Below are 13,435 nucleotides of genomic sequence, written 5' to 3'. Positions count from 1 at the left end.
CCGACAATTGCTCTTTATATAATTTATTACTATTTTCATAAATTGCAGTCCTATCTAACAATATGCTTGGTGAAAAACAAAGTTTTCTTTGAATTGTGGAATATACCACTTTTGTAACGATATGTAGTATATATTGGCCATTGAGCTTACGGCCACACTGAAACTTAGCGCGGTTTCGCTGAGAAGGCTTTCTGCTGAAGAGCGTGCCCCCAATATACTCAGTTTGGAGCGGCGTCGAAAAGCGAGCGGTTGTGCATATTTAGCCCAACAGCCAGTTGAGGAGCAGCAGCACCAAATTTAGAATTTGAATACATTTGTGTGAGGCGATTGTGTGTGTGTTTGCGTCGAAGCATGTATCACCTGAAGAGTTTGGCCCGCCAGGGCGCCATGCGTCAGCAGGAGTTGACCGCATTGGCCAAAGCTTTGCCCACAGCTGTGCTCCAGACGCGCAACTACCAGATTCCCGATCGCCTAAAGGATGTGCCCACTGCCAAGGATCCCCGTTTCTTTGACATGGTTGAGTACTTCTTCCACCGTGGTTGCCAAATCTCCGAGGACCGCCTCATCGAAGACATGAAGGGCAAGATGTCTCTGGACGAGAAGAAGAAGAAGGTTAAGGGTATTCTCATGCTTATGCAACCCTGCGACCACATCATCGAGATTGCATTCCCATTGCGTCGCGATGCTGGCAACTACGAGATGATTACCGGCTACCGTGCCCAGCACAGCACACACAGGATTCCCACCAAAGGAGGTAAATAATACTATCTTTTATAATTTCAATATTACATACTGTTTTTTAACCGGCATCGAACGAAAACTTTGCCAACTGTTGGTGTAAAATCGATTTTTCTATACACAAACTATTTTGCTTGCCTTTCTCCCAATTATGTAACTGTGTGACCAACATCCTCCCCCAAGACCCGCCCCCAGTATTTTTATTTTTTCGCGCATACTCCACATTCATTATTTGGTTGTTTACATTGTATTTTTCTTTCTGCCCGGGACACAAACAAACGAAGCAAACATGAGATATTTATTCTGTCTATGCTTTCGGACTAGTATCTAAATTGCATAAGCAGAGAGCGAGAAGGCGTCCGTTACACGTGTTGCCATCTGATTTCCAAGCCCTTCAAGTGTTGCCACACTTCACCAAGCTAATCTGCCTAAAAGAATTCTCACAATTATTTTCAACGCTTATCGCGACGTTGCCGTTGGCGAATTTTTGAGCAATTTCTTTTTTCATCGTAGCCATTTCATTTGAGTTCTATTTTTAATAACACACCGAGTACACAGCTTTCGCTATGTATTGTTTTGTTTTGTTTCTTATTGGAACTAGAACAGTGTACCCACATCACATCTCACAGTGTGACAAAATGTACAAGTCAGCTGTTGTTCTCGCTTCTCACATCACATGGGGTACATCCCCATAAAAGATCCAAATATTGCTTAGTTCCGTTAACTTGTTAGATTGTCTAATTATAGTAACTGAAAATCTTAATGTTTTTATCAATCAGACAAACTGGTGCGCCACTGTACTTATCTGACCTTGGTTAGCGACGCGTTCCAAAAAAATATAAAATAAAACACGTCGTATCATTCGTACATGTGGTTGTTGCTGTTGCTTATTGTTATTGACTCTGGGTTCTGTTGTTGATAAAGCTGACGCTCACGAGCCTAGAGCATAAATAGACGATTCATATTGTTTTTGTTTTTTTTTTTATGAATTTATTATTGTTATTTCAAAATCGTGTGGAACCTCGTTCAAATTTTGATAGTAAACAAGTTCGACAATCTGTTGCTAACCGATAGTGCTTGTGCTTGTTAATTATACCTCTAAATATTATGATGATATTTTAGCAAAACAACGTTTGCTTACTCATTTCGGGGTGCTAAATTGATTTTAGTCATTTGCTAAATGGGATATGCCTTTTAGTGGCCATATTAAATAGCACATATTCTACACTGTGTACACAACATTAAACCGTGCCTGTCTTCAACATATTATACTACTGCTCTAATTAATGTTAATTGCTCTACAGAGCAGCAGTCTCTCTGTCTGTCTGTTTGCATTTGATCGCACATTTATTGACACAAATGACTTCATAGCTGGGCTTTTGAATTCGGTAAAATAATAAAATTTCGCAGCTTATTTTCAATTCAACTTCGACGCGTTGGTTGTGCAAAAAAAAAAAGGTGAAGAAGAGAACAAAATGCGCCAAAGGCAAATATTAAAACCGGTTTTTCAGCGTAGCACTTTGAATGTACATTCGTATAACTACCTAAATGTCAATCAACGAACTTTATTTTCTTGGTGCTCACGTGATGGTCACGTTGCGCCAAAAAAAAATGTGACGCGGCACACTGTGCAGCGCTTTGTGTTTTGTTGTTTCGTTTTCGGTACAGCTTTCTATGTCGTTGAACTGTTTCTCACTTAGGTTCGCAAATTGTTTGCACTTGTGTATGCGCGTGTCTTGAAGTTTAGTTGGCATCTTAAAAGCTTAAGTTGAAGTAAAAGCTCAATGCAGCTGATAATGCAAATGTTATCAGCTGGTGCAATACCGGTTCAGCTGATTCTAACGCACAGTATGTGAAGAAACTATTTGCTAAACACAAAAACATGAAATTTCAGTTTCAATCAAGTATCTACTCTTTTAGAATTCGATTTCAATATATTGTTTTGCAATATAATTATAAATACAACTATTAATATTTATAAGACATTATATACACATATGTACATATATGCATTGTTTATTTACTACTACAAACCGCCAAGTTGCAGTTTGTATGCAAATAAGTTGTGTCAACATTCAGCACCAAATGCTTTGTTTGCATTCTCGTGTCTTGCTCAAGTGGCAAACACTTCAGATAAGGAACAATTCGCTACGCCCCTGATACTCCCTGCAAATACAGAGATATGAGAATTACATATGTACATTTATTATTATATAATTATCACTTCATATAGTCTAAAAAAGTTACCCTGAATCTGTTAAAGTTGTTCACAAAAATCTAGTTTGTTTTCTTCCAAGTTCATGCGTCATTTCCTGCGGTAGGTGCGACGTGTATATCTTATCCATTCTGTAGTATATGTTAAATATATGTATACCTACATATGTTAGCACAATAGCAAAACATAAGATGCCGTCAGCCCACGCTAGAAATATTCTTTATCATATGGCCAAAATGCTAGTCAGCTGACGCTCACTAGGGGGGAGCAACCAACCGGTTTTTTTCGGTCTATCTCGAAAGATTGCGGTTTGCTGTTGCCAATGGCGTATAATGTGCTCTTAGACGTGGCAATATATACACACAAACATATACATATATGATATTCTATACTATATTCGCATACATACACGCCCCATACTCGATCGAGCCCCCAAAAAAGCGAAAAAACTTATCGCACTGATTGTATAAGGTACACTAATACATATATACGGTCATAGACAAAAACAAATACATTGACAAGTTATACACAAATAGATTTTCGCACGTAGAGCTAAGCGACTTGTTGAGGGGGATTGTATTTGCTATATGCCAAATACAAAAAGTCACGCGTTTTCTTGTTTTTTTTTACCGAGTAATTTACTACAAAACACAAAAACAAGTTAATTGGTACCCCGTTAGTTTTTTTGGTTGATAAAGCCGGTTGTTAGCAACATCTTTTCAAGAATTTTATAATCGGTTTTGATACGCAAGCTATTGAAGTACAGTACAATCGTATGAGTAATATTCTGCGATAAAATGAAATTTTATTTAAATGTTCTTTGATAAAATTGGGTTTACTTTGTGGGAAATTAATAATAAATATATATTTTCAATAAAAACTTTTAACAATGTGATTTATACATTAGATTTGTTAAATTATTTAATATTAATGACGTCGACTCTTTAAATCCACTTGATTAAATGCAACATTTGTTTTTTTTTTCGAATTTTTGTACAGTAAGCATTTAATATATAAAGTCGTCTAAACTCATTTCAGTTTTAACCGGAAATAAGCTTGAAATCTATCTGCATATTCATGAACAACAACTTTGTCTTATCTACCGCTCTCGTTCGCAAAGTTCACATTAGCTAGCTAACACTGTAGTCAAAAAACAGGGACAGAAAAACAAAATGCTTTGGCGCTGTTGTTATGCGCTCACACAGACACACGCATGTGTATTGCACAAGAAAGCAAACAAAACCAATAGCAGACGAAAGAAGGGAAAGAACAAAATTGATGGAACGCAAACAACAAAATAAATATATACTGAAGAAAAAAAAAACAATTGAGGCAACAGGCAGTTGGTTGGGAATGCGAATCGAATATGCAGCAAATTAATTCCAAGAAGATCATTAAGCTTAAAAGCTTTGACGTCTAAGCTTGCGATGCAGTTGACAATCGATAAGGGCAAGCTTTAGTGACTTGTTGCAGGAAAGGCAAAGTTCAGGCGACCTCATTAAAGATCAATGCTTGACAACCGCAATGAAATTTTTGTGGGGGCCTGTCGATAACTTGAAAATGATAATAAATTTGATATTTATCGCAGGCGCACTTTGTGCCTGTCAGATAATTGTAGCTGTTGGTTGATTGGTCGCATTTATTGTATTTCGATTACATCGTAAAGTTTAGAAATAAACTTCTCGGTGCAATTGAAAAAAACAAAAAAGTTAGCGATAAGCGAGCGAGGAAGTAGCTTTATCTAATCAGATTTCTCAAAAGATATCAAGATATCAAAGGTGTGTGTGCAAACAAACAACATAAAATATAAAACGTATCATAAAGATACGAGAATACGGGCTCTCCAAGTGTTACGACATTACAAGTACCCTCGCTGACCCACTTTGGCACCAGCCGAAACAAAAAATGCACGTGAAACCCAACAGAGAATCGACAAGCAACTTTTGCTTTCAAAATGTAAATTCTTTCGTCTGTTTCAATTGGATTGAGTCCAAAAAAAAACAAAAAAAAAATTAAACACAGACTGCATGGGAAACATAAATAGAAATGTACTTAGTTTTTAAGTCTTTCAAGGTTTCGCTGTTGTTCTGCGGACAGCACACCTGTCGTATACGTAATATGCCTTAACTTATTTGATTGATTATGCAATTCTCGTTGATTTGCAGGCATCCGTTTCTCGTTGGATGTATCACGCGATGAGGTGAAAGCCCTGTCCGCTTTGATGACCTTCAAGTGCGCCTGCGTCGATGTGCCATTCGGCGGTGCCAAGGCCGGTCTGAAGATCAACCCCAAGGAGTACTCCGAGCATGAGTTGGAGAAGATCACCCGTCGCTTCACCCTTGAATTGGCCAAGAAGGGCTTCATCGGCCCCGGCGTCGATGTGCCCGCCCCCGATATGGGTACTGGCGAGCGTGAAATGTCCTGGATCGCTGATACCTATGCCAAGACCATCGGCCATTTGGACATCAATGCCCATGCCTGTGTCACCGGCAAACCCATCAACCAGGGCGGTATTCACGGTCGTGTCTCGGCCACCGGTCGCGGTGTCTTCCACGGTCTGGAGAACTTCATCAACGAGGCCAACTACATGAGCATGATTGGTAAGCTTAACTTTTCCACTTGCTAGTTAGACATCTTTAACTTGTCCTTCTCTCGACAGGCACCACTCCCGGCTGGGGCGGCAAGACCTTCATTGTGCAGGGCTTCGGTAACGTTGGTCTGCACACCACCCGCTATCTGACTCGTGCTGGAGCCACCTGCATTGGTGTGATTGAGCACGATGGCACCCTCTTCAACCCCGAGGGTATTGACCCCAAGCAGCTGGAGGACTACAAGAACGAGCACGGCACCGTTGTCGGCTATCCCAATGCCAAGCCTTATGAGGGCGAGAACCTTATGTTCGAGCAGTGCGATATCTTCATTCCTGCCGCCATTGAGAAGGTCATCAACAGCGAGAATGCCCACAGAATTCAAGCTAAAGTGAGTGGCGATTGAGTTGTATTTGTATCATCAATATATTTATTCATTATGTATTTAATTAGATCATTGCCGAGGCCGCCAACGGTCCCACAACACCCGCTGCCGACAAGATTCTGATTGATCGCAACATTTTGGTCATTCCCGATCTGTACATCAATGCTGGTGGTGTCACCGTTTCGTTCTTCGAGTGGCTCAAGAACCTCAACCACGTTTCATACGGTCGTCTGACCTTCAAGTATGAGCGCGAGTCCAACTATCATCTGCTCGGTAAGTTGATCTTGACATCTCTCTACATTATCTTGCCTTACACTATCTCTATAAACATTTATTTTATCGCTGGCTTGTACTATCGAATCATGCCATACCATTATTTATCTAGTAATTCATTTAAATAAAATCAGGGTATATGGTTTCAAAATTCCTATAATTATTATTATTCTTATTAATTTCATTAATTAATTTGCGTTAAGTTAACGACAAATAAAAACCCTTACAGAAAAGCGGCTGCTCTTGTAGCATTTGCTCTTCCAGTAGGTTAAAAAAAGTAAATCTATCGAAATTCATAGAATTATTAGTGTTTCTTATTTCTCACAAGTTCGTAGTATGTGTATTACCCATATTCAATAACGTAATTTGAATACGTGTAATATGTATACAAATTGATAATATTGCCAACAATCATAGTAATTCGTTGTTTATTCTATTTCTTCTTTTTTTTCCGTTTCTCTCTATCACCAATGTAGACTCAGTCCAACAGTCAATTGAAAGAATTATTAACGACGGTACATTATTATTAATTCTTCTTTTCTATTACTTCTATTATCTCCTCCACCACCCACCACCTCTCTTGCTATTTTACCATCCTCCCAAAAAAAAGAAACACAAATCGCCTGCATTGGTTCTTGTTTTAACTTCCTGGTTCTTTTTTTTTAATGCTGTGTAAAAGTTGTTACAACATTATTTGTTACTTGTAGTCCGTAGAAATGATCCTTTTGTGTTAAGCAAATCCTAAACTATATATTCCATTTTGGTTGAGCTTATTGTGATCAGATCATGCCTGACTTATTGATTATCGCATACACACCACGTATACACATCCCAAATGTATCTTAACAGTGCTGCCATCGATCTTCTAACAAACAATTTCTATATGTAGTTTACGTTTCCAAATTTGCAATACTTGTTTCTCCAGCATGCGGCATATATTAACTATCTCTTTCCATCTCTCTCTCTGCCTGCCTCATCATTTAGAATCCGTGCAAGAATCCTTGGAGCGTCGCTTTGGCCGCGTTGGTGGACGCATTCCCGTTACACCCTCGGAATCGTTCCAGAAGCGCATCTCTGGCGCCTCCGAGAAGGACATCGTGCACTCCGGTCTGGACTACACCATGGAGCGTTCGGCTCGTGCCATCATGAAGACAGCCATGAAATACAACTTGGGTCTGGATCTGAGAACCGCTGCCTATGTGAACTCCATTGAGAAGATCTTCACCACATACCGTGACGCTGGTTTGGCCTTCTAAGCGCAGCTAATGCTGAAACAACTTAACTAGTTTATTAAACCACAAAATCGAACTCAAAAAGCAAACGCAAACGCAAATAAGCATTATTGCATCCCACACACGCGCACCTCCGGTTTTTTAGAGAGTCACAAACAAACATAACTAAAAATGAGATGAATTTTAATTTATATATGTCCACACAACAATTTGTTCAACTTTTTAACTTTACTTTCTTGTGTGTGTCTTTTTCATTGTATTAAGTGAAATGAGCGAGCTTGAATTGCTTTCGCAATGATTATTTTTTGTTGATTTTCTCTAAGTTTTAAGTTAAAAATGAAAAAAGAATAATTAATGAGCGTAAAAGTGAAGCAATTGCATTTTTTCAATTATGTATCGTAATTATACGAAACGCTCCGTTGCCGCAACTTTTAAATGAAACTAAATATCAAATATACACATTAAAAATAACAATAAAAAAAACAATTAAAACATAAACGTTTGATGTAAATGCATTTTTAATTGTCAATTATCGTTCGTTGGCCACTAAAATGATCACAATACAATCGTTGATACAATGTTTTTTAGTCTCAAAAATTTACGTATACATTTTGTTGTATATAAATTGGAATGGAATGTATGCATATAATAGTCAGTTGTATAAAATATATAGTTTACTCTATATATATATATATTGGGTCTACACATAATACTATAAGTACACTTTTTCGCAAAAAACAAAAAGAATGTTTGAGGGAGGACAAATACCAGGTATAAATTGGAAGATTTTTTTGTTGGAATATCAAAAAATGTTTCGCTTAAACTAATTAAAATCTTTGCTGAGTGCATATTAACGTAGTGCATTATTCCCTGTCGATTTATAGCGATTCAGAGTGCCAAGGATTTGGGAAATAACTGCTGTTTCACATAATCATCGATCATTTCGGTTAAAACGTCGCGTGTAATGCGCGGCACTTGCAGCACGTAGCCAAAGTCTTTCAGTTTCGTATTGTCCAAATTGAGATGCTTATGATGCAGTTGCTCCTCATCCAAATACGGAGTTAGCGGTGTATTCTCGATGCCATTGCGTTGACAAATCTCGGCCCAGGGCGCCATGTGCTTGTCGTTGATTTCACCCACTGTATCGCTTGGATAGAGCTGAAAAACAATGCATATGTAAGTTTTTTATGATTATGACTCATACAACGAATGACGAGATTAATGACAGACCTTAGTTAAATTGGACATAACAATGCCAAAATATTCAACATTGATTTCGAATATGTCCACAAGCAAATCACTAATACTGCCCTGCGTCGACGCTGAGTCATCCACAATGTTGTAGACCTGTCCAGCGGCTTTGGGATTTTGGGCTAATTGCCAAATCGCAGCACACACATCGATCACATGCACCGTATTGAGACGCATCGCATCGTTCCACAGCAGTTTCATTGTCTCACCGAGGTATTTGTATATGGCCGCAATAATAATGCGAGGCACTGCAAAAAGTTTTCATTTACATTATTTAAATAATTATAAAGATTACAGAGTGAGAGCGATACTCACTTAAGTAGCGCTTATCGCCAATGCCATAAACAACGGGCAATCGCACCACCGTATAGCTAAGACTGTTGATTTGCGCCAGCTCCTTCTCCACCTTGAGCTTTTGCTTGGCCACACCCGTCCATGGCTCCAGCTTGCAGTCCTCCTTCAGTGGGTTCTTCTCACTGCTGTTCACACAGCCCGAGCTCAGCTCCACATAGCGTTTGACCTGACGATTGGCTGCCTCGTTGGCGCAGTTGAGGCTCAGCTTTTGGATGCCCTCTTTGTAGACGGCATCGTCCTGATTGGCACGCGTTTCAGCTGCACAATTGATGACCACATCCCAGCCACGATGTGTTGTTGGGTGTGGTGCAAATGCCGCCTTGCATGAGGCTGTATGTGCATAGAAAAGGACAAAGTCAAAAACAAACAAAAACCTGTTCCGCTCGCACCAACAAAGGAAGTGTGTGTGAGTGGGTTGTATATGTGCGTGTGTGTGACATACCGGCATTAATTAAATTGGCGCTGCAAAACTCCACTTTATCGCTAGCAAAGTCATCGGTTTGTTGCTCATTCAACCAGGCCATTTGTGGTGGCGTCTTATCAACAATGCGTATTTCCTGTGTCAAGTCATTCTTCAGCAAGTAATTCAGCAAGTTGCGTCCAATGAATCCGCAGCCTGCAGTTGAATAATTTAAGAGATAAAAGTCTGAAGCGATATCGCTGCGGCTTACTCTTGAACTTACCACCCAAAATTAAAACAGTCGGTTTCTCGGACATGCTTGCAATGACAATTGACTAGAGACTGCAGGCCGTTGTATTTACTTAAACAAATCTTTGCGTTTTTCTTTGTGTATGTAAAAAATAAACGGAGCCGCTCCGTACGACGCTCCACACTCAAGAATGCACGATAAACACACAACAAGACTTTACATGACGCTGTTATTATATTAACAGAGTAATTGCATTTTCTTAACAGTGCCATATCGAGCAGAAAACCATGTTGTACCAAATCGAGCACAACAATGATAGCATTTATCGTTATCGATTTTTAATAAAACCCAAAGAAAATTTAAATTTAAATTGAAAGTAAATCTTTGCAGTTTATTAAATAAAATTGAATAAAAAGAATTTAAAATTGGATTAGCTAGACCATAAGTCGTATTTGGGCGCCCTAAAGCCACGAACTATTATATCAGATTGCCACCAGCCACTTACGTGCTCACGTTGCTTGCAACACACTTCCTCCTCATCTTTCGCTTCTTCCTGGATTGTATCTGTATTTAAATTATCTAAATCTTGAAAAATAACTAGCTGCTTACAACAAGTCAACTCACGGCCATTTTCATTGACATGTGACAGATGCAAATGCACATTCTTACAACTACGCGGTAATTGACTGACAACTTCCTTAGGATACAATTTCAATGTCTCGCACTGAGGCTCATCATCGTTGGTCAGCAGCTCTAGCTCCAGATAGACATTGGTAGCCTTGAGTTCCGTGGACCAGAGAGTATAGAGCTCCTCGCAAGTGAGCAAACGCAGCAGTGTTTGATTCATGGGACCCTCTGGCATGACATGAATATCCCCGTGGTTTTTTGAGATGGATGCATGCGGTATATGGATAGTATAGGATTCGCTGGGCATAAACGTGTTGTTGCCGAATAGAAATCGTAAACTTTTGACCCCTTTACTGCTTCTAAACGCTTGTCGTATCATCTGAAAATAATGTCTAATTTAGTTTTACTCCTAACATGTACAATTTAAATTTACCTCTCGCATATTGCTGATCGACTCCTTGGTTGCCTTGGCCAGGAAGCGTTGCTGTTTAACTTGATAGTTTTCAAAAGTTTCACTCTGCATTTCTTCGTTTTCATCCCATTTTTCTACATAGTATTTGTAGGTTTTATATACAAATGGAATTTGACTACGATGGAATAGAAGGAAATCTAGTATGCCGTTTACAAGCTCCGCCAGGATACCTGTGGTCAAAACGTCCACATCTTGCAGCTTTACGTCAACATTTTTAAGATTATGTGCCATTTAAAATAATTGAATGCAAACAATACGCGGGTTTACAATTTTCAACAAACAAACAAGCTACAGTTGTTTTCGATAACCAACGTGAGCGTCTGCGTGACGGCAGGTAAAAGAAGAAGCATCGATAAGACTATCGATGCATAGATAGATTTTAACATTTGTGAAAGCATCGATTCTTTTCAGCTTGCTTAAATCGTTAATCGGAATTCGATAACATAAATCCAAAATATTGATCAAGAGAAATATAAAATATAATAAATCGATATTGCTATATTCGATTTGTTCGCAGCAAATAAATTCAAAAAATGACTTAAAATTCGAATGAACACAATTATTTTATTTAACATACAATAATGAAAATACTTAATAAACGTTTTATTCCTTAGGTCTTGGAGTCAATTGGAGAGGAAAACAGTTAGCGGGCAAAGCCAAGCTAGCTGGATTAATCTTGATCATCGTTAAGTCGGGACACTTTATATCGTAGCGCAATAAAATGTTAGTTAACAAAATAAAACCAAAGGCACGAACCAAATTTTGTCCAATGCAAGTACGTTTTCCAATGCTAAATGGCAAAAAATGTGAAACGTTCTTCCTGAGTTGAAATTGCACTCGATCGTCAAGAGTTTCCTCTGAATTGTTTAATTTAATTTCCAGAAATCGTTCAGGTTCAAATTTTTCCGGATTCTTCCAATATTCGTTACTCATATTCAGTACATAGTTATTGATGAATACAATCGTTCCTTTAGTCACACCAAATCCCGCAATAACGGAATCTTCGGTAGCAACATGGGGAACAATTGGCGAAGATGAATACCGCAATACTTCGTATATGGTAGCCATAGTATAGGGCATATCGTCTATATCATGTAGGCCAATGTTCCGTACTCCATTATGCGTTGCTTGATCCGCTTCACGTTGAATTCTTGCTGCAATAGTCGGATCTTTAGCAATATAGGTTAGGGTGAGCATAACTAAATTGCCAACAGCTGAATGGCCGCCTAGAAAGTCTTCCAGCATAAAAATAATCGTATTGCGAGACATATTTTTATCTTCATTTAAACTTTTGAGCAGCACATCTGTAAAATCATTGTCTGGGGCATCAGGATCAATATTTAATTCCCTCTCATTGACAATACGTTCCAGAATAAACTGACGTATAGCTTGAGACCAATAACGAAGGCGTCTCATGTGATGTCCATAGAAGGGCAGGAGCCAGGGCAGAAAATCTAGTGGATGACCTTGGTTCACCTCCCAGAAGATCTCGTCGAAGAAATGCACAAACTGTTTGAACTCTTCATCATCATAATCGTGGCGCTTGGAACACATGTATTGGCTAAACATATTTGCACAGGCAGCGTGAAGTATCGGCTTGATATCGATGGATTTGCCAGGCACAATATCATGCCTTAACTTGGCCATCAGTTCATCGATCTCATGGCAGCCTACAGTTGACATTTTGGTGTAAAACGCGGACGACTCCCTGGGAGAGCAATGTCGCCGTGCCAAGTTCCTACGTTTCTTCTGTAACTGTGACCAATTGCAGAGAGCAAGCGAATTATTTCGATCACCACCAAATAGTTTGTCATAGCGCAGAAAGTCTGGACGACCGCCAAAGAATTTGCCATTCTTATTGAGCACCTCTCGTATGAGCTCCAAGTTGTTGACGATCAGGCAGCGAGTGTGACCAAGTGTCAGTGAATAAATGTCTCCATATTGTTGCGCCAATGCTCCGAATCCTTCGAAAGGGTTGTCAAATCGTCCAATTATATCCAGATTGCCAATAATTGGCCAGGGATGTGGTCCAGGTGCTTGCATAAATTTCTGCTTGATTTCTCCGCCATTTTTCAATGTGTTTTTAACAATTACCTTGCATTTGCAATTATAAATTATGTGAATGTACGATGCTAAAGTCAAGATTGATATAATTCCAGCGATCGCGAGAAAACATTCATATATCATTTTTAACACAATTTACAATAATAACCAATAACAAAGGAATTGAAGACGTCTGCTAAGTTTGGATATAGTTTCAGGACTGTGCTGTTGCTATGTTTGGCAGGATTATTTAAAGAAAAAATTGCATCTTAAAATTTAATTTCTGCCAAGTTTACAATCGGTAATTAACATGTCATTATTGTTTATTATTTTATTACACTGCACATGTTGTCGTCTTTCTGCCATGTTGCACGAATTTCGTACCTGTGCGTAGTTAAGAAAGGGCAATTTTAGGGTATCCTTACAATTGTCCATAGTTTATTTGCAGTGTACAAGGCACTGAGAAGTAACGACTTTTAGTATTTTTAATATTTTAAATCGGAACAAATAATAAAATAAATTATAATTTTGTACTCAACAAAATAATATAACATTTTTATCAAAGATCGATATGAAATTTATTTGATGTTAACTTTTTTATTAATTG

At 38.7% G+C, this 13,435-nt stretch overlaps 4 protein-coding genes across 6 annotated transcripts; 1 reads left to right on the top strand and 3 right to left on the bottom strand.

Moving 5' to 3' along the window:
• The first annotated feature begins 213 nt into the window (after positions 1-213).
• Positions 214-7,929, top strand: LOC117575502 (glutamate dehydrogenase, mitochondrial). Of its 2 annotated transcripts, XM_034259745.2 has the most exons (6): positions 214-754; positions 5,119-5,553; positions 5,613-5,932; positions 5,995-6,199; positions 6,676-6,714; positions 7,184-7,929. In XM_034259745.2, the coding sequence occupies exons 1-6, from the start codon at positions 352-354 to the stop codon at positions 7,453-7,455; spliced, it is 1,674 nt and encodes a 557-aa protein (XP_034115636.1). In that variant the 5' UTR covers positions 214-351; the 3' UTR covers positions 7,456-7,929. The 2 variants fall into 2 exon arrangements, with proteins under 2 accessions (XP_034115636.1, XP_034115637.1); XM_034259746.2 differs by lacking the exon at positions 6,676-6,714 and having other exon boundaries at positions 215-754.
• LOC117575509 (uncharacterized) lies at positions 7,450-9,887 on the bottom strand. Its single transcript, XM_034259756.2, has 5 exons — positions 9,720-9,887; positions 9,479-9,652; positions 8,998-9,366; positions 8,662-8,930; positions 7,450-8,589 (listed from the first exon to the last, which is right to left on the bottom strand). Exons 1-5 carry the CDS (start codon positions 9,751-9,753, stop codon positions 8,320-8,322), a joined length of 1,116 nt encoding a protein of 371 aa, XP_034115647.2. The 5' UTR covers positions 9,754-9,887; the 3' UTR covers positions 7,450-8,319.
• A 167-nt stretch (positions 9,888-10,054) lies between these two features.
• On the bottom strand, positions 10,055-11,201 carry LOC117575835 (uncharacterized). Of its 2 annotated transcripts, XM_034260241.2 has the most exons (3): positions 10,747-11,201; positions 10,311-10,692; positions 10,056-10,250 (listed from the first exon to the last, which is right to left on the bottom strand). In XM_034260241.2, exons 1-3 carry the CDS (start codon positions 11,014-11,016, stop codon positions 10,117-10,119), a joined length of 786 nt encoding a protein of 261 aa, XP_034116132.1. In that variant the 5' UTR covers positions 11,017-11,201; the 3' UTR covers positions 10,056-10,116. The 2 variants fall into 2 exon arrangements, with proteins under 2 accessions (XP_034116130.1, XP_034116132.1); XM_034260239.2 differs by having other exon boundaries at positions 10,055-10,692.
• Positions 11,202-11,365: 164 nt separating this feature from the next.
• LOC117575834 (cytochrome P450 307a1-like) lies at positions 11,366-13,433 on the bottom strand. Its single transcript, XM_052008254.1, has one exon. It carries the CDS (start codon positions 12,970-12,972, stop codon positions 11,389-11,391), a length of 1,584 nt encoding a protein of 527 aa, XP_051864214.1. The 5' UTR covers positions 12,973-13,433; the 3' UTR covers positions 11,366-11,388.
• Between the last annotated feature and the right edge of the window lie 2 nt (positions 13,434-13,435).

This window comes from Drosophila albomicans, chromosome 2R, assembly GCF_009650485.2.
Source record: "Drosophila albomicans strain 15112-1751.03 chromosome 2R, ASM965048v2, whole genome shotgun sequence".
NCBI classification, from domain to species: domain Eukaryota; kingdom Metazoa; phylum Arthropoda; class Insecta; order Diptera; family Drosophilidae; genus Drosophila; species Drosophila albomicans.
The sequence above is the reverse complement of the archived record's forward strand: the minus strand, read 5'-3'. Positions and strand labels throughout refer to the sequence as shown.